This window comes from Urtica dioica, chromosome 4 (assembly GCF_054948205.1).
Source record: "Urtica dioica subsp. dioica isolate 48M chromosome 4, U.dioica_male_clone48M_v1_H2, whole genome shotgun sequence".
NCBI classification, from domain to species: Eukaryota; Viridiplantae; Streptophyta; class Magnoliopsida; order Rosales; family Urticaceae; genus Urtica; species Urtica dioica.
Genome location: NC_142759.1, coordinates 10,637,729 through 10,657,606, shown reverse-complemented (window position 1 = coordinate 10,657,606; position 19,878 = coordinate 10,637,729). Strand labels below are relative to the sequence as shown.

At 42.1% G+C, this 19,878-nt stretch overlaps 1 protein-coding gene across 2 annotated transcripts; it reads left to right on the top strand.

The window, feature by feature from the left end:
- The first annotated feature begins 2,879 nt into the window (after positions 1 to 2,879).
- On the top strand, positions 2,880 to 6,622 carry LOC149400327 (cellular apoptosis susceptibility protein, putative / importin-alpha re-exporter). Of its 2 annotated transcripts, none has more exons than XM_089612032.1 (2): positions 2,880 to 5,928; positions 6,185 to 6,622. In XM_089612032.1, the coding sequence occupies exon 1, from the start codon at positions 3,016 to 3,018 to the stop codon at positions 5,908 to 5,910; it is 2,895 nt and encodes a 964-aa protein (XP_089468158.1). In that variant the 5' UTR covers positions 2,880 to 3,015; the 3' UTR covers positions 5,911 to 5,928; positions 6,185 to 6,622. The 2 variants fall into 2 exon arrangements, with proteins under 2 accessions (XP_089468158.1, XP_089468159.1); XM_089612033.1 differs by having other exon boundaries at positions 6,166 to 6,622.
- Positions 6,623 to 19,878: the final 13,256 nt, after the last annotated feature.

Here is a 19,878-nt window from a genome sequence, read left to right as displayed (position 1 = left end):
TCATTTTGACCATGATTTTTTTAATTAGCCCCCCTTAAATTTTTTATTTACATTTTTTGCCCATTTTTAAAAAGTTTTACATTTTTACCCTAGACAAATGTGATCCCATCATAGACAAATGTGGAGAGATCTCATTTTCCATTTGATTTTCGAAGGAAAATGAAATCCTCATTTTAGTTATACATTTTCCATCGCATTTTCCATCATATTTTTTTTCCACCATATTTTCCTCAATCCAAACAACCTAAGTAAAATAAGAGAGATTTCCATTTTCCTTTCCCTCCTATTTTCCGGGTTCCAAACGGAGCCTTAGAGATCGAGAAAACCTACCTTAATCCATGACGAGAACAATAGAGACGGTGGCAGAATCACTGGAATTGGTTTATCTCTATTGACCCCTTTAGTCTTGATAACTTTCTTTTGATGGCTTAGGAAAACTGCGTAATGGGTTGATAGAAGAACAATCCATAGGGTTTCTCTTTATATAGACCCCACCATCATCAGGGTATACACAGAAGTTACCTTTATTTTTAATTAACCAATAGGATTTAACCTAATTACATATTAAGCCCATAAATTGGTATTACACTTGGGCCACACACATACGCGGGCTTTATAAAATAAAGTCTAACATGTTCATGATAACCGTCAAACCGAACAACTCGATCATCCAAACCGAACCACTCTTTTTTGAATTGCCCCTTTAAAATCCAAAGAAATTTGGGTTGTAATATTAAACCCAAAAAACAAGTGTTTCGAGTTCGTTTTGTTTTTGTGAGTCGTGAGATTAGGTTGGATTGAACAAACCCGATGCCGTCGATTCTTTATTTTTTTTTAAGATTGCAAATATTTTATATAAAATATCGTTAAAAAATAATTTTTTAAATATTTTATATAAAATATCGTTAAAAAATAATTTTTTAAATATTTTACAATTAAATTAGAAAATACTCATTATTTGACATAGTATATTAGATAAACTCGCTAACACGATTTCGCAAAAAAAAAAAAAAAATTCAATCCACCTTCCTCTTTTAAAAATTTAGCCCAAGTCTTTTATTTTTATTTTTAATAGTCCGCCAAGTTTGACCAAAAATACGTTATTCCAAAAATATCCTTCCAAATTAAATGGATAATAAATTAAATTAACACTTCAAGTCAATTAATTTGCTATACAAATTTGGAAAATTTCATACTTAATCATGACATAACGATTCGATCAGATTTTGTAATGAACTTAGAAAAAAAAAATTTGTTTAAACAATGTAAATCGAAAAAATATATGAAATTGGTAACAAAACTAAAATTTCGATCAGATTTTGTAATGAACTTAGAAAAAAATAATTTGTTTAAGCAATGTAAATCGAAAAAAATATATGAAATTGGTAACAAAACTAAAATATGAATAGTAAATTAAATTAACTCTTATGATAAATTAATTTACTATACAAACTTTGTAAATAGAACACACTAGAACATGTAAATTAAAGTGTATATCCCAAAATTAATAGTATAACATATTCAATATATTTGCTGAAAAAAAACAAGAATAATACCTATCAAACCAAATAAAACACACTAAACATGACAAATGAGATCATAAATATTTATTAAGCATATGAAATAACAACAAGAAGCTCTATCTTTTAATAAATTTTTTTCCTATGCTGATTATTTAAATTAACTTATAAAATCTTGAAATTTGGATGAGCTTGGGGAATCAGATGATGAAGCTATGACAACGAGACACGAATTTTCCCTTAAAAAACATGTGAAAAAAAAAACTAGAAATTTATTAAATAAATAGGGAAAAACCATAATATAAATAATATATTAAATTAACTCTTCGGGAAAACTAATTTACTATACAAATATGAAAATTATCCGACTTAAGTATGAGAATCAGAAGATAAATCACAAGACAAAAACGATTCGAACTAAGTTTGTGATGCACCTTCAAATTTTTTTTTAAGTTGAAATAGTGTAAAGTAACAAACCCTAAAAAATGAAAAAGACAAACAAACGCAACCATAAGGAACAAATGAACAAGTCGGGAACTAAGTTCATAATGATAAGAGAAAATTATGAGCTTAGATGATGAGCGATGATGAAAAAAAGGTCGTGGGTTTAGGATTGAGAGAAAAGAAAAATTGAGAGAAATAATAAAGTTTAAAAAGTAAAGGTACAATGGTATGAGTAAAATAAATAAGTTATTTTTTTATAATAAAAAGAAACTTAGGCTAATATCTTAAATGAGATTAGGAGATGGGCTAATTGCAATAATTTTTTTTTGTTTGAATATAAACTAGAAAAACCATATTTTAAACAAATAAACAGTGCTTGTTATAGTAAAGACATTAATGGTGAAGCCTTTAAATATATACATGTAAACTGTAAACACAATCGGTTAATTTAGTAAATAGTTTCAAAATAACAAATTAAAGAAAAGGAGGGTTAACTTGGTTAAGTATAATTTCTTAATATTCCACTGATGCAAATTTCAACGCAATAAAATATTTTCTAGAAGAAACTATATCAATTAATCAAATAGTTACACTCCGTTAGTCAAATAGCTACACTCAATTAAAATTATAGTAAAATTATTTAAATAATTAAATAAATAGATCTAGGTATACTTATGTTTCTATTAAATGATGCATGTGTCATATTTTAATTTTGGCTACTTTTTAATTTTTTAAATATTTTAACTAAAATGTTCATGTATGAGATTTGAATAGACTATATGCCTACCTCTCTCAATTTTCTAATTAATTTCCAAGCTCTATCAATAAACCAAATATTTTCGCCAAATCCCACCAATAAACAATAACCACCTGTCCGAAGGCCCAACAATTAACAAAGCCCTTTTGAAATTTCCATTTCCATTTCCATTTCATTCCTCTTCGCCCAAAATATTTCAAAACCCTCGTCCCATTGCCCAAAATCCCTCGCTTTTCCCTCCGTGAGAGCACCACAGTCGCTCATCTCCGATCAGAAGCACAGCATCATTCGTCAATGGAGTGGAGCCCCGAGAGCCTCCAGTTCCTGTCCCAGTGCTTCCTCCACACCCTGTCGCCGTCGCCGGAGCCCCGCCGCCAGGCCGAGTCGTCGCTCGCCGAGGCCTCGGAGCGCCCCGGCTTCGCCCTCGCCGTCCTCCGCCTCCTCGCCGAGCCCTCCGTCGACGACCAGATCCGCGTCTCCGCCGCCGTGCACTTCAAGAACCACCTCAAGTCCCGCTGGTCCCCCGACGCCGCCGCCGTCGCGATCTCCGACGAGGAGAAGTCCCTCATCCGCTCCCTCATCGTCTCCCTCATGCTCTCCGCGCCGCCCAAGATCCAGTCCCAGCTCAGCGAGGCCCTCTCCGCCGTCGCCGCCGTCGACTTCCCCAAGTCCTGGCCCACCCTCCTCCCCGACCTCACCTCCCGCCTCGCCGCCGCCTCCGCCGCCTCCGACTACCCCTCCGTCAACGGCATTCTAGGTACCGCCAACTCCATCTTCAAGAAATTCCGCTACCAGTACAAAACCAACGACCTCTTGCTCGACCTGAAATACTGCCTCGACATCTTCGCCGAGCCTCTCCTCCAGACCTTCCTCAAATCCGCCGCCTTACTCGACTCCTCCGCCGATCTCCGTCCTCTCTTCGAGTGCCAGCGCCTCTGCTGCCGGATCTTCTTCTCCCTGAACTTCCAGGAGCTTCCGGAATACTTCGAGGACCACATGGATGAGTGGATGAAGGAGTTCAGCAAATACCTGACCACCTCTTACCCGTCCCTCGAATCCTCCGGCGGCCCCGACGGCCTCGCCTTGGCCGACAATCTCCGCGCCGCCGTCTGCGAGAACATCAACCTCTACATGGAGAAGAACGAGGAGGAGTTCAAGTCCTACCTCGGCGGCTTCGCCAGCGCGGTTTGGAGCCTCCTCGGGAGCGTTTCACAGTCGCCGAGCCGCGACCGCCTCGCTGTCACCGCCATAAAGTTCCTCACCACTGTCAGCACCAGCGTACACCACACCCTCTTCCAGGCCGAGGGTGTGATCCCACAGGTCTGCCAGAGCATCGTCATCCCCAACGTGAGGCTCCGCGACGACGACGAAGAGCTCTTCGAGATGAACTTCGTCGAGTTTGTCCGCCGCGACATGGAAGGCAGCGACCTCGACACGAGGAGGAGGATCGCCTGCGAGCTTCTCAAGGGCATCGCCACGAATTACAAGCCCCGCGTCGTTGAGCTCCTCTCCGTTCAGATACAGGCGCTCCTCGGCTCCTACGCCGCGAACCCGGCGGCTAATTGGAAGGACAAGGACTGCGCTATCTACCTCGTCGTCTCGCTCGCCACCAAGAAGGCCGGCGGAGCCTCCGCCTCCACCGACCTCGTCGATGTCGGAAGCTTCTTCGAGTCGGTCATCGTTCCGGAGCTGCAGGCTCAGGATGTGAACGCGTTTCCGATGCTAAAGGCGGGGGCTTTGAAGTTCTTCACCATGTTCCGGAACCATATCCCGAGGCAGGTCGTGGTTCAGCTCTTCCCGCGGCTGATACGGTTCCTCGGTGCGGAGTCGAACGTGGTTCACTCTTACGCCGCGACTTGCATCGAGAAGCTCTTTCTCGTCAAGGACGAGGGTGGGCGCGCGAGGTATGGTTCGGGCGATATCTCTCCGATCCTGTTGGAGCTCATGACCAACCTCTTCAACGCTTTCAAGTTCCCAGAGTCGGAGGAGAATCAGTATGTGATGAAGTGTATCATGAGGGTTCTCGGCGTTGCTGATATAACCCGAGAGATTGCCGCGCCGTGCATTGATCAGTTGACTTCCATACTCGGCGAGGTTTGCAAGAACCCGAAAAATCCGGTCTTTAATCACTACCTGTTTGAGTCTGTGGCGGTGCTGGTGAAACGGGCCTGCGAGAAGGACTATTCTCTCACGTCGGCGTTTGAGGAGAAACTCTTCCCCTGCATCCAGATCATCTTGGGGAACGATGTGAGCGAGTTCTTTCCTTACGCGTTTCAGCTATTGGCTCAGCTCTTGGAGTTGAATAGACCCCCGATTCCCGAGAGCTACAAGGTGGTTTTTCAGATGCTTTTGTCGCCCGATTCGTGGAAGAGGTCTTCGAACGTCCCGGCCCTTGTCCGTCTCCTTCAGGCCTTCCTTCAGAAGGCGCCCGATGAGCTGAAAAAGGAAGAGAACCTGAACCAGATTCTCGGGATATTCAACAAGCTCTTGTCGTCGCCGAGCTCCTTCGAACAGGGCTTCTTTGTCTTGAACACTGTCGTCGAGAATCTAGACTACAGCGCCGTGGCGCCGTACACCCGCGGCATTTGGACCGCCCTCCTCAACGAGCTCCAGAAGAGGAGAACCATAAGGCTCATCAAGTGCTTGCTGATATCGATGTCGCTCTTCCTGGTCAAGCACGGCGCGGCCAACCTCGTCGATTCGATGAACGCGGTCCAAGCCAACATCTTCCAGGTGATCCTGGCTCAGTTTTGGATACCCAATCTGAAGCACATCACCGGGCACGTCGAGACCAAGCTGACTGCGGTCGCTTCCACAAGACTCATCTGCGAGTCTCCGAGCCTCTTGGACCCTTCGGCCGCCGAGCACTGGGGAAAAGTGCTCGACAGCACCGTTACGCTCATTTCGCGGCCCGAGGAGGACAGGGCCGAGGAAGAACCGGAAATGCCTGAGATCGGAGAGAATGTCGGTTACACGGCTAGTTTTGTTCGGCTATTCAATGCCGGGAAGAGAGAGGAGGACCCTGTGAAAGAAGTGAAGGATCCGAAGGAGTTTCTCGGAGTTTCGTTGGCGAAGCTTTGTGCTCTCTACCCCGGGAGGTTCCCACAAGTCATCAGCCAATATCTTGATCCGGCCAATCAGCAAGCCTTGCTTCAAATCTGCTCTACTTACCACTGCCAAATTATTTGATTGCATCGAAGAACTCAGGTACTTCTTATTTATCTGCATTATCTTTGCTTTTTGTGCTGCTGTTGATTGACTTGGCTAAACCTTGTTTTTAAGCTATCCCATGAATGAAATAATTTGCCTTGAACTTGAATAGCGTGATAATATTGACTTAAAACACTATTATAGAGTGGGAAAAAAGTTATCTGTTTTCCTTTTTCTTGTATCATACTGGTAGAAACACAAATAAATAGAATTACATGTCTAACCATGATTCAGTTTGTTGTTTCCCTTTCAGAATCAAGTAGACGTGGCTGCTTTTGCTTTCAAAACATAAAAAAGAAACCTTCAACAACTCGACCGAGCTGAAAGGTTGTTATATGTCCATTTGCTATCTCAACGATCTCATATATCGTCCAAGTGAGTTTTTGTCACAGTTTTTTCTCTAGAGTTGAATTTTTCGAGCGGCGTGGTTTTATCGAGTTCTGTTAGAGGGGTATTTTGCAACGGTCGAAGAAGTGTAGATCCACATTGCAGTCTGGTTTGTTGTCTATTTGACTGCTCTTTTTTTTTTTTCTTTTTTTTTCACATACATAGTGCATGTATGCATTTTGCTGTCATTTGAGGTCAACTTATGGAGAACTTTTTCTCTTTCATAAAGAAAAAAGAAGAAAGATTTATTTAAGGCGCCTTATATATTATATGGTCCAGGCCAGGGAGGTCAACAGTTGCAAAATTCTCTTCAGAGACGATTGTTTGTGTTTATCTGTATTCCATTGTTTTATTTTTTCCTAAAACCTCTTTTACGTCTTTCAAATCCAAAAAACAGGGCTCCATTTGTGTTTCTAGGCGAAGCAAATAAAGCTATTTTGAGTGGTCTTTGAGATTGATACACGTTTCTTTTTCTTAGTGTAGAACTGGAGAAGAGTAGTGAGATTAAATCATCTATAAAGAAGAAAGATTTGACCTGTTTTCAAGCCACTTATTGGTCGATGTTATGCTAGTACCTTGGATTCTACCAAGGTTTCCCTCATATTTACCTGTAAATTAGAATTGTCAAAGTTATGAAGAGGATACAATTGCTAAGAGCTATTGTTCAGATGGAGTGGGTATTGATACATATATATATATATACATATATATATATATATATATATATACATGCATATATATATATATATATATATATATTCACATTCTTGCATGGATCTAAATGGAATGGGCCAAAACTAATTGGACAGCTCGATCATCTGGGCCAAAGGGGCCTTTGAAATTGATTCATACAATGAAAAAATGACTTCAACACCACTTCAAATAAGGTATTTAAGTCATTTCTTCCATTGAAATCAATGCTTATTACCTGCTTTTCCTTTTGAAATCGTAAAATTCACATGTACACTTCTATCATAAGCCCGGCATCAGTATTTTGCCGTTGGAAGTGATTTGAAGAAAATATTGTTCAAGAAAAAAAAATGCGTACGTTCTTGTGTTCTGAAACTGAACTATGAGATAAGTCCATAGTAAAAAAAATAAGAAAACTTGGGCAGATTTTGGTTTTCCCTTGCTAGTTTTGCAAAGAAAATCAAAGCAACACCCCAACGTTTTTGTTAGATGGTGTCATCGTTGTTTATGCTTTAAAATTTGTTCCACAAGTCGTAGCCAAAGGGTAATAACAATATACAATAGTATGGTTCAAATACAATGTATAAGATTAGACGAGTCGTATTTATTTTGTACGTGGCTCGGCATATGAATATGTGTGAGGATAACATATACATACGTATAGCACCTGACCTGACCCTCTCTGAGTCTCTGGCAACTCTATCCTGAGTTAGTCAAACAATTCATGTCGTTTATTCCAATTTCATTTACTATTTGTCAGAATAAAGCTGACTCTGTAGAAATTATTTGCGACAGCAACAAAATTATATTGTACTGAATTGTCATCCCTCATCAACGTTGTCAAGACTATAGACTGAAGAGAGAGAGACACAACAGAGGTGAAAGGACCTGCAATCTCTATGCAACAAAAAAAAAAGGAAATATAAATCAAATATTTAGCGATATAAGCCACAAAAACATAAACATTTGCATTTTAGCCAACATTTTGTAAATTTTTCGTAAATAGCCAAAAATATGACGTAACAAACATTATTTACAAATATTTCTAGAAATTTACTCTGCGTAAATAGATTTACGTGGCTATTTACCAAAAATTAACGAAACGTTGGCTATTTAGAAATTTTTAACGTTTCATATGGCTAAATAGTCACTGGACCCAATATAAATATATATTGATAAAAAAAAATACTATATAGCTATACTACTTTTGTTGACTAATAAAATCTTAATTCTAGCTTCAATCATTAAGGACAGATTTAAGTGTTGTTTATAGCCATTAACTTATTTTAATGGTCTAGAAGAGTAATAAGCTAATTGGTTTATCATACCATGGTCCATGCGCACAAGCTGAGTGAATGGTTATGGCGGCTATAATGTTGAATGTTTTTTTTTATATAAAAATCTACAACACACATACTTTGATGGAGCTATTTTGAAGAATAGTCAAATTGGCTCAATAATATTAAGGGACTAGCCCATGTTTTATTTTATCAAGTAAATAGCCCAACTTTAATAGATTATCTAAACTACCCCTATCATCCACAACCTCCCTTAACCCTAACTCCTTCCCTTTGACCGCCGCCCCAAACCTCTCCGACGACGACTCCTCCACCACATCCGTCGCCGCCACGCCCTCCTTCTCCGGGATCTCGAAGCTCTGGCGAGTCCAAAGACTGGATTTCTCGCATAACCGTTTCACCGGCAAGATTCCGGCGACCGAGCTCGCTCGTCTCCCGAGACTGCTGACTCTCCGCCTCGAGTCGAACCGGTTCGACGGAGGCCTCGACGAATCCTCGCCGCAGAAAAGAAGAAGAGAAAGAAAAATATCTGATTTTGTTGATTCACTGTAAATTCGCGAATATGTTAATTTAATTAACGTACTGCAGTGAGTTAGGTTAATTAATTAACTGATTCGTGAAGGATTTGAAAATCACACAAAAAATTACAAAAATAAGAACTTAAGTCAATTGATATTCAAAGCATTCAATTAATTAACCTAATTTCTAATTCAATCATTTAGTAAATTAACTTTACTCACAAAAAAAATCAGAACCTAAGTTAATATTCAACCAATAAGTTAATTAATTAACCTAACTCACTCATGTACGTTAATTAAATTAACCTATTCGCGAAGGAAGTAAGGGCATTGTGGTATGTGCTGAATATATTGACTATTTGCCTAATAAAATGAAACTTTGGCTATTCCCCCAATAAGAATGACAAACTTGGCTAGTTACAATAAATTTCACTACTTATATCTTAATATTAATTTGGAAATCATAATAAATATATAGTTACTTAAGTACTGCAGAATTACATTATGCTAATTTCAAGTATAATTTTTCTTGCTATAGTAATAATTCAGCATTTGAATGAATTAACTGCTGTGGTAGAAAGTTTAGAACTTATTTTCATTAAGATTAAGAATCAATTTAATCATTTTTAGAGATAACACTAGTTATAAATAAAAAAAAGGGAGGGAAAAAAAACAAAAGTGGGTGACATCAATCAGATTATGTACCAATGGTTTATATAAATCAGAAATTGGCCAAAATTGGCTAGTCAAATTCCATCTATTTATTAAAAATGAATAGTGATATAGTCTTGTACTTGGACTAACAAACTACATGATCATTGGGCAAATAATAAATGTATATTCGAACGTTTAAATTATTATTCTACAATAAGTAAGCCAATCATTCCTCAAATAATAATACAATCACATAGGTTATTTTTTCGAGTGGATGAGCTTATAAATGATCGATAGTCTAGGTCCTCTTGGATCATCTAATATACAAAGTTAATATAAAGCACTTATGATTACCATACTCTATATCGTCTTTTACACATAAATTCTATAAAAAGTTGACACATATGCCCTTGTTTTTACTGGCTGACCTATCTAAGGCTAAGTGACATCCACTGAGTGCTTCTTGGGTGATTAAAAAAATTTAAAAATATAGTGCAAATAATTTACTAAAGTGTACGATGTTCTAATGCCAACAACAATTGAACCAATCCAAAGCATTGGTACTAAAAATAAATAAATAAAGCATGGTCCCTTAAAGAAGATCCCACAAAGTCTCCTATTATCATCTAGTCTCAGCACTGAGAAATTTTTTCCTAGAGGCTCTCCGATCACCCAATTGTAATCATACATCTTTCATTTAAATATTATCAATGCCAACTTTTTTAACTAATTTTGATCAATGAATCTCCAACAGCTCACATCACTTACTTATGGATTTATGTAAGCCATTGGTACATAAAAAAATATTTTTCTGTTAAATTTATTTTAACTAATTGTTAGGTCTCACAACATTTTTTTTTAATTATTAGGTCTAACTTTCCCCCGAGAGAGAGAGAGAGAGAGAGAGAGAGAGAGAGAGAGAGAGAGAGAGAGATTATATAGTTGGTAAATGATATGCACAAAATGAATGAGAATAATAATTGGTGAAAAAATATGACTGATTTTTACCTACGTGGTAAGTCTAAATAATTTCTCTATTACACACAGACATAGCTGTGTAAAAGCAAAATGAATTGGGCCATTGTGCTGATGAACGATGAAGTAACAATGGAGAAAAAAGGAAAGAGAGACCAAATATTGGAGATCCAATGGATCTCCATAAGATTCTAAAGATATGTTACGGCTTGTTGAAAGTGTAGAAGTAAGTCAAATGTAAGTCATTATTTGTACGGACAAAGCGAATCAAAATTTCCCACTCACCCTCATTTTATTTTTAACACAATCGTCAATGTTTATATGCAGAGAAATTAATTTGATTTAATATGAACCAAAATCCATGATTTTGAGTTTTATTTTTTAATTCATAGATAAAGATAATTGGATTTCTAGGTTTTAGAGACGAAGAAATCGAATCGGGGAAAAGATGAGAACTTTGTTCTTGAATCAGCTTATATATAGCAAATTGAAGACTAAAACAGACAACAAAAGAATAAAACTAAACCATTACAAACGACACACAGACTAAACAAACAACCTATCGTTTAACAAGCAAAATAAACGATACAACTAGAAGAAACTAAGCTTAAAACAGGTAAAATGACTAAGTCTAAAAACATAGTTCTCCCCCCTCCCCCCAATATGAACATTCTTGAAAGTTTATCTTGGCCTGAACATGAAACATAGGAGAAGACAAAAAGCTCGTTGCCGAAGAATTCAAAACAAATCCAAAAACACCATTCAGTTGAGCTCATTATCGTATCCATTACCCACTTGGGGCTAGCTAGTTGAGAATAGGTCTTCATCACCTTCAAGAATAGGCCACAAAAGATTTGACGATCTATGGCCTTGAACGAGCCCCAAATCTCGTTTGCGAACACACGAAGCGACTCTGAACTCCCTTCATCCAATAATCACGGCCTTGAATGCCGCAAATTCTCGCGCTCTCTTCACCGTGGATGCGTTTATCCCCTCCCAGGCCCACGACTCCAGACCGCAGTTGAACCACCAGAAAAAACTGGACATTGGGGTTTGGGAGTGAGATCGTCGGACTGATATCGGCGACGGATCGCCACGGCTTCGCAGGCGAGGTAAGAGGAGCAGAAGAAGATCTTGATGGCATTGACGCAGTGAGACTTTCGCCGGAGAAAGATTTTGGCAGGAAGATGAGCCATGGCGTGGGATCGAGGTTATGGCCGGCGACGGTTTTGATCTTTGACGTGGTTTGAATACCGTGAAGAGACGTAATCGTCTCCATTGAGCAACCAAGAGATGAAATGGTTCATGAGATAGTAAAGATTCATCAGGACTTCAAAATTGGAACGCTGTCTCGTTCCTTTATTAGATTGAGAGAATGGAACGCCGTCTCGTGTCTTCATTGGATCGAAAGAAAGAGCTCTTCGTCGATGGAACTCCATATTCTGCCATGGAACCACGAGAAAGAAATCGGATTATGCGATCGAGAAATGAGATGAAGAACTACCTAGATCGGATTGAGAATTAGCGGAGTCGCCGATCGAATTTTCGCAGAGTTTTCTTGAGCCGTCATTGAAGAGACGATGAAGAAGAAGTCAATCTCATAATTGGATGCGAAACATAGACCTAATATCGGCGATTCTTGCGAAAATCGCTCTAAAGTTCCGACGCGTCTCCTTTCGATGAAGTTTCTTCCGTCATTGAAGCGATGGAGAGAAGAACTTGAAATCGAGAAGAAGATGAAATCGGAAATCGAAAAATTCAGATGGCGCAGAAGATTCGCTATGATACCATATTGGATTTATAGGTTTTAGAGATGAACAAATCGAATTTGGGAAAATATGAGAACTCTGTTCTTGAATGAGAATCAGAGAGAAAATATTTTATTCGATTCTTCTTCTATTCGTACATGAGATCAGCTTATATATAGCTGAGTGAAGACTAAAAGCGACAACAAAAGAATAAAACTAAACTATTACAAACGGCACACAGCCTAAACAAACATTCTATCGTATAACAAGCAAAATAAACGACATAACCAGAAGAAACTAAGTCTAAAACAGGTAAAATGACTAAGTCTAAAACATAGGGCTCCAATAAAGTTTATGAAAAACATGGTTATATATTTCAAGCGAGTCACATGATTTAAAAGAAGATCATAAATTTCAATAATGGCTATTGTCTTACACCCCTTGTTATCCTCTATTTTTTTCTATTTTTTTCTTGCTCTCAATCGTCTTCTTCGGAGATCCTTTCCCGTTCGATCTGGTGAACTTCAGTGGTGATCTTGCAAGGATAGCGTTATTCTATAGTATTCAAGGTGTCTTACGCTCTTTACTCTATTTCTAATGAAAGCTCTCTGCATTTTTTTCTAAAAAAAATGTAACAACTTAAAATTCCACGCCAACACATAATATACTAATTAAAATCTTCAATATTTAATGCTCATAAATTTTATAAACATGTAATAACATGTCAAATAAATATTTACCTAACTTATGCATGAGTAATTACTTACCAAATTACACCAAATATTCAAAAGTTTAAAAAAAGGGCGTGAGACAGAGAGTGTAATAATGAATAAAGTTACACAAACTTGTTTGAGCCAAGCGGTAACACCATTCTCTTCCCAGGGGAGGACGCGTGATCGAATCCCGGTGGGCGTAATGCCCACATTTAATTAATTTTGGGGTGTGTTTGTCTGGTTCTAAAAATAGGTACTTATATTTGTCCAACCTCTCATATTTGTATATATCTTATCTTGTATCATTAGCTACTAATAAAGTCATCCCTAAAAAAAATAATGAATAAAATTGGTCTTACTCATATCTGATTCTAAACTTGGGTTTTGGAAAAGAACATAACCAAACCTGTATATGTTTCGATCTAAGAACGATACCGAAATTTTACGAAAAAATTGATTTTATTTTCCTCGATATTATAGCAAATTTGAGTTTCTTTTGTTTTTTTTTTTGTTTTGTTTTGTTTAGATATATGAATAGTACCGAAGTAAATTATGTTTCAGTTTGGCTAGAACTCGAATACTGTTTGGACTGAAACATTTCAGACTATTTTAAATCAGAATTCCGATAAAATCAAAATAGAATTCCAAAGGCCCAAATTTAGTCATATTATTTTAATATTTTATAAATTTAGATAGAAACCAAATATCATGAATTTTAGTCATATTATATTTTCCATATACAAAAATGTATAGTTCTATTTATGTTAGCTACTGCTATTATAAGCTTACGTAAAAGGAGAGAGAGAGAGAGAGAGAGAGAGAGAGAGAGAGAGAGAGAGAGAGAGAGAGAGAGAGAGAGAGAGAGAGAGAGAGAGAGAGAGAGAGAGAGAGAGAGAGAGGATTAAAAATTTCTTACTTTTTTTAGTAGGCCTAATTTATACCCAAAATTATCAGCTCTCTAATTTTTGCATCAAAGATTGCGATCACATTACACTAATATTTATGTTTCCTTTCCTAGTTCTCACACTTTGTTTTAAAGATTTTGATTGCATATTTCTTAACACATTGTTCTCTCAAATCAGAATGGCTAAACCAACTATTAGCTTTTTCAAAGGGAGGAGTTTCTTTTTATAGCAAAATAATTATTACAAGGCTAATATGAAATTATGGAATAAACTATTTGAAATAGCTCAATAGCTACCATCAATTTAAGTTATAATATAACTATTTAAATATAAAAAATATTTAAATTTTCCCATCATATCGTGCATTGTTTGAGTAAACATATTTTTTAAATTATTAAAGAATTTAATTATAAGTTTAAACACTAAAATTTCCACCATTTGCACTCCAAACACACGGTATAATGAACATCAAATCATAGTGTGACAATAATACCACACCAAATTTAGTGTAAGTACTGTAGCACATGGAAAAAAAAAATATTTTATTGTATTTTCAAAGCTTACATTTTACTACCAAACTACATTAAAATATATTCTCTCAGCTCTCTCTCGTGAGTTCTCTCGCTCGAGGTTTCTCTCGCGAGTTCTCTTGCTTGAGGTGAGTCTGAGTCTTTTGCCGTGGTCTCTTCCTCTCCGTTAGTGATGGAGGACCTGTGCGATAGGTGTTCGGAGTTGGGTATCGAAGATGAAGACGACGGAGATGTTTTGGTCTTTGACGGGGATGAGCTCGTGAGCTCCGCAGCAGATCTTTCTGATTGTCTTTTGGGAAGGCTACTGAGGAGAAAAGCCTTCAATAGAAATGCTCTAAAATCAGTCATGGCAAAAGTGTGGAGAACAACCGGGAAACTTGAAGTGAGCGACCACGGGAACGGAATCTTCTGTTTTCGGTTCGAGAATTCTGCTGATAAAAAACGAGTTTGGGAATCGGGACCTTGGACCTTTGACAAATCCCTCTTGGTCTTGGACGATCCTGAACTTGAGAAGAACAATGGCGATGAGTTCCGCTTCGTCGAGTTCTGGATCCAGCTCCACGGGATCCCATTCAAATATCGCTCGGCGCGGATGGGAGAATTGATTGGAGGAAAGATTGGCCGTACCTGCAAGGTGGAGAAGACAAGATACGGTCGGGTTAGCGGCGAGTTTATCCGGGTCCGCACCGCCATCGATATTGGTCAACCCTTGAAGAAGGGGATCTTTATCAAGCTCGGTGCCGATGTTGAGAAGTCTTGGATTGCTTTCCGGTACGAGAAGCTCGCCGATTTCTGCTTCGTCTGTGTGCGGCTTGGGCACGGCGAGCCTGAGTGCCGGGACAAGGACGAGACTCCGATCATTGGCGGGAAGGCTCCTTTCGGGGCGTGGCTTCGCGGCGAGACTCCTCACAAGTCTGGTCCCGGCACCTGGACGTTCAACGGAACCAGATCTCCCCGGGAAGAGGGCTGGGATGGCCCTGACACAAGCCCGGCGAAGCCCGGGTCGGAACCATCCAACATTGCCGCCGAAGACAGGGAAAAGAGGCGGGGAAAAGAGAAGGGTTCGGCAAGCCATGTTGAGAACGCGCTCGCCGAACTGATGAGAAAGCTCGCCGATCTGATGAGAGTGGTCCGGCGCCTATGGACTCCGAGCCGAGTGGGTCCCGGGGTAGGGCGCCGAAGAAGAGCGTTCCGGCGATGAAGTTCTCGGCGGAGAAGGCTAGTGTAGCTGTGCCGGCTGAGAAGTCGAGCGAAGTCGACGAGGTCTTGAACTAGACGGCGGAGTCGACGCTCCCGGAAGAGACGAAACAGAAGAGGTCGCCGACCGAGCCAGAGGTTGCGATTCCAACGGCCGGGGATGCGAGCGAAGCGGCGGTTTCGATCCTCCCTGACGAGACAGGCCGGACGAGGACGATGACCCAGGCGAAGACGCCGACTACGCCCCAGACGGAAGCGACCGCGACGGCGAGACAGATCCAACCAGAAGAGGCGCTGACGAGCGGGCCCACTACCTTGCCTTCAAATTTTAGACCGTTGGGATCTTCTTCCCCGATTTGGAGGAGCAAGGTTTCAGCGGTTCCGGGTCCTGAGGAAAGTATGGCTTTTGAGGGAGTTCTGGGAGTTGCAGAGAGTGGCTTTTCAGAGGAAAATTAAAAAAAGAAATGGCAACAGTACTGTGGGTGTGGGGCGCGAGAATAAGAGTGAACATGGAGCTTCACAGCTAGGGCACCCTGACGCTTTGGGGCCCACGCCCACTACTGCTTCTACGCCTGTTTTGGGCCATGGGAAACTTGGGCTTGGCTTAAGGAAAGGGAATCCTAATTTTGGGCCTAGACATAACCATTTTAGAGCGAATTTGGGCCCAGTTTCCTTCAGCCATGCTGAGGCCAACATAAAGGCTGAGGGAATCGTTGCGACGGGACCTATTTCCACTGATGAGAGCGGGACGGGTTCTGATCCCAAGCCGTCGACGGAAGGGAAGAGCGAGAGAGGATCAGGGAAGAGAAAATCAAGCGAACGCCTCAGGTTTGGCAATGTCAAGAGAATGGCGCGACTCTTTGAAGCCGGAGGCGAAGGAAAGAGCAGCTCGGAGGACGCGGCACGCTCCCCCACGGTTGTTCAAAAGGTGACGGTAGCTGAATCGGGGACCGGGCCCGATGGTGAGAGTGGGCAAGGGAGAGTGTTGAGATCCACGCTCGACATACAGGTAAGTCCTTCTATCACCCCTCATACTCATGTTCTTCAGTTTGATACAAGACATAGAGACTTACTTTCTGCCACACATGACCTAGGGAGGAGAGACTTATTTTCTGTTACTCGTACTTTGGAAGTTTCTAGTCCGATAGATTCGACCTCAGTTGTTACCGATGAGAGAGCGGCGCCCCTCGAGAGTGAGGGCCGCCGAACGCGATGATAGGCGTTATTTGGAACGTCCAGGGGTTAGGCAACCCCGGGACGAGGTCAGCCCTCCTTGCCCACGTTCGTGATCATAGTCCCGATTTTATCTTTCTATCGGAGACTAGACTACGGCGTGAGGGGGCTGAGAGGGTGAGAGTGTTACTAGGTTTTGAAGGTTGTATGACGGTGGACTGTCTTGGTAGGAGTGAAGGCTTGATGTTACTTTGGAAAGAGCCTGTGAGATTCCTACTCGGGACGTTTTCGAGATATCACATCGAGAGAGATTTGGTTAACGAGTTAGGCGAGAGTTGGAGATTTGTGGGGATCTACGGAGATCCAGTGAGCGCCCAGAGGAGACATACGTGGGAGCTTCTTTGTCGCCTCCGGAGCTCCTTCACATGTCCTTGGTTAGTTGGAGGCGACATGAACGAAGTCGCCTCCAACTCAGAGATTAGAGGAGGTAGAGACAGAGGTCCCGGCCAGTTATCTGCTTTCAGAGAGATGATTTCGGATTGCGACATCTATGACTTAGGTTTCGAGGGAGACCCATTCACCTGGCGTAGAGGAAGTATAGATGAGCGTTTGGATAGATGCCTTGCGAGTCATGAGTGGAGCGATCTCTTCCCTTCGGCCACAGTTCGTCACTTGAGGTTCTGGAGTTCGGACCATAGACCTCTTCTTCTACTTACAGCGGGTTTCAGAGATCGCCGGCGGAGCAGGAGGCCGATGCGTTTCTTCTTCGAGGAGTCTTGGATAGGTGAGCCTGAGTGTGATGAGCGGATCCGTAGAGCGTGGGAGCCGGGCCAGAATGGTGACCAGAGTCCGAGCTTGATTGTTGCCATCCGTCAGTGCAGACAGAGCCTCTCCCGCTGGGGCGGGGAAAAGAACAGAGAGATCAGAGACATGATTGAGAAGCAGAAGAAGATCGTTGATCTTGCGGGTCTTTCGGGCCCGGATTTCTGTATGGAGTCATTCAGACGGGAGGAGAGACAGCTTGATGCCTTAGTTCAGAAGGAGGAGCAGTACTGGAGACAAAGGAGCAGAGTGTCCTGGATGCGGTGCGGGGATAAGAACACGAAGCTTTTTCACCGCAAGGCTTCTGCTAGGAGGAAGAGGAACGCTATCAGAGGACTGGAGGACGATCACGGGGATTGGCATAGTGGAGACACTGAGATAGAGAGGATCGTCTCTGGTTACTTTGGCGAGATTTTCTCTTCAGCGAGGCCTTCTTCGCGGGGAATCGAGTTTGTTTCTGCGGGCGTACAACCTAGGATCTCAGAGGCTTTGAACGCCGAGCTGGAGCGCCCTTTTGAGCCAGGGGAGGTGAAAACGGCGCTCTTCTCGATGGATGCGATCAAGGCCCCGGGAAGTGACGGCTTTCCCGCGATTTTTTACCAGAGATATTGGGACGTAGTAGGCGAATCAGTCTTGAAGACCTGCCTTGGGATTCTTAACGATGGGGACGAGGTGGCCACCATTAATGATACTGTGGTCACCCTTATCCCCAAAGTCGAGGACCCGAGACGGGTCAGCGATTTCAGACCGATTAGCCTGTGCAATGTGATCTATAAGATAGTGGCCAAGTGCTTGGTCAACCGTCTTAAGACTACCATGCACGTCGCTATTTCTGAGTCCCAGAGCGCCTTTGTTGGTGGTAGACTGATCTTCGATAATGTCATGGTTGGTTTCGAGCCTCTCCACACGATGAAGCGGAAACGCTTCGGCAATGGAAAGTGTGCGTCTCTCAAGCTTGACATGGCGAAGGCTTTCGACAGGGTTGAGTGGGCCTACCTGGAGTCGATGATGCTGAGACTGGGATACAGCACGCGGTGGGTGCACCTTATCATGAGATGCGTTACCTCAGTCAGATTTGCTTTCAACATCAACGGCTCCATCCGAGGCAGTGTGACTCCTTTCAGAGGCCTCCGCCAGGGGGACCCTCTCTCTCCTTTCCTTTTCCTCTTCTGCTCTGAGGGTCTCTCGAGCCTCTTTCGAGCGAGTGAGGAATCTGGAGCGATTTCAGGAGTCCGGTTTCGGGATCTTCACGTGTCGCACCTTCTCTTTGCGGATGATAGCTTGGTTTTTTGCCGAGCAACACCTGATGAGTGTAAGAGGGTTACTGACATCCTACGGACTTATTCTGAGGCCTCGGGCCAGATGGTGAACTTTCAAAAGTCCGATGTTTGTTTCGGTACGGAGGTTAGCGATGAGGAGGGTGAGGTTCTGGCCCAGATCCTTGGTGTCAGGAAGACGGAATGCCATAAGCGATACCTGGGTCTTCCCGCGTTCACTGGTCGGAGGAAGGAGGAGCTTTTTGGATTTGTGAGAGACCGCGTTTGGGCTAAGATTACGAGTTGGAATGGCCTCTCCCTCTCACATGCTGGCAGAGAGGTCCTCATTAAATCCGTCCTTCAATCGATCCCCAGTTACGTGGCCTCGTGCCACAGGATCCCCCTGCGTTTGATTAGAGACATCCACTCGGCGATCGCCAGATTCTGGTGGGGGGGTGGAACGGCGACGAAGAAGATCCATTGGTGCAAGTGGGAGGACCTCACGCGACACAAGTCAGAGGGCGGGATGGGCTTCAGAGATCTCGAGAAGTCCAACCAGGCCCTTTTGGCTAAGAGTGTCTGGAGACTTCTCAGGAGACCGGATAGTCTGGTAGGACGAGTTTATAGACAGAGCTACTTCTCCGACGGTGATATTATGACAGCTCTCCCTGGCTCGTGTAGCTCCTCCATATGGCGCAGTCTTCTTTGGGGACGTGAGATCATTCAGTCCGGTTCGAGATGGCGGATCGGGGACAGGGAGTCTGTGTTGGTCATGGGCGACAGTTGGGTTCCGAGAGACAGACCGGCCACCTGGATTGACCCCCATTGGATTCCCCCCGATATGCGGGTAGCTGAGCTTATGAGAACCGACGGTAGCTGGGACGTTGATCTTATCACAGCGATGTTCGGTGAGGAGGACGCTGCGGCGATCCTGAGCATTCCGTGTGGGGGTGAGGGCACTCCTGACGTGCGTCGCTGGCATTTCACTGAGAACGGAGAGTACTCCGTCAAGAGCGGCTTCCGTGTTGCGATGGAGAGAGCCAGTACTCCGGCCGCCAGTTCTTCAGATCCGACGGTGATG

Excerpts from the sequence above, each read along its gene's own strand:
- LOC149400327 (XM_089612032.1), top strand. The coding sequence starts at position 3,016 with ATGGAGTGGAGCCCCGAGAGCCTCCAGTTCCTGTCCCAGTGCTTCCTC.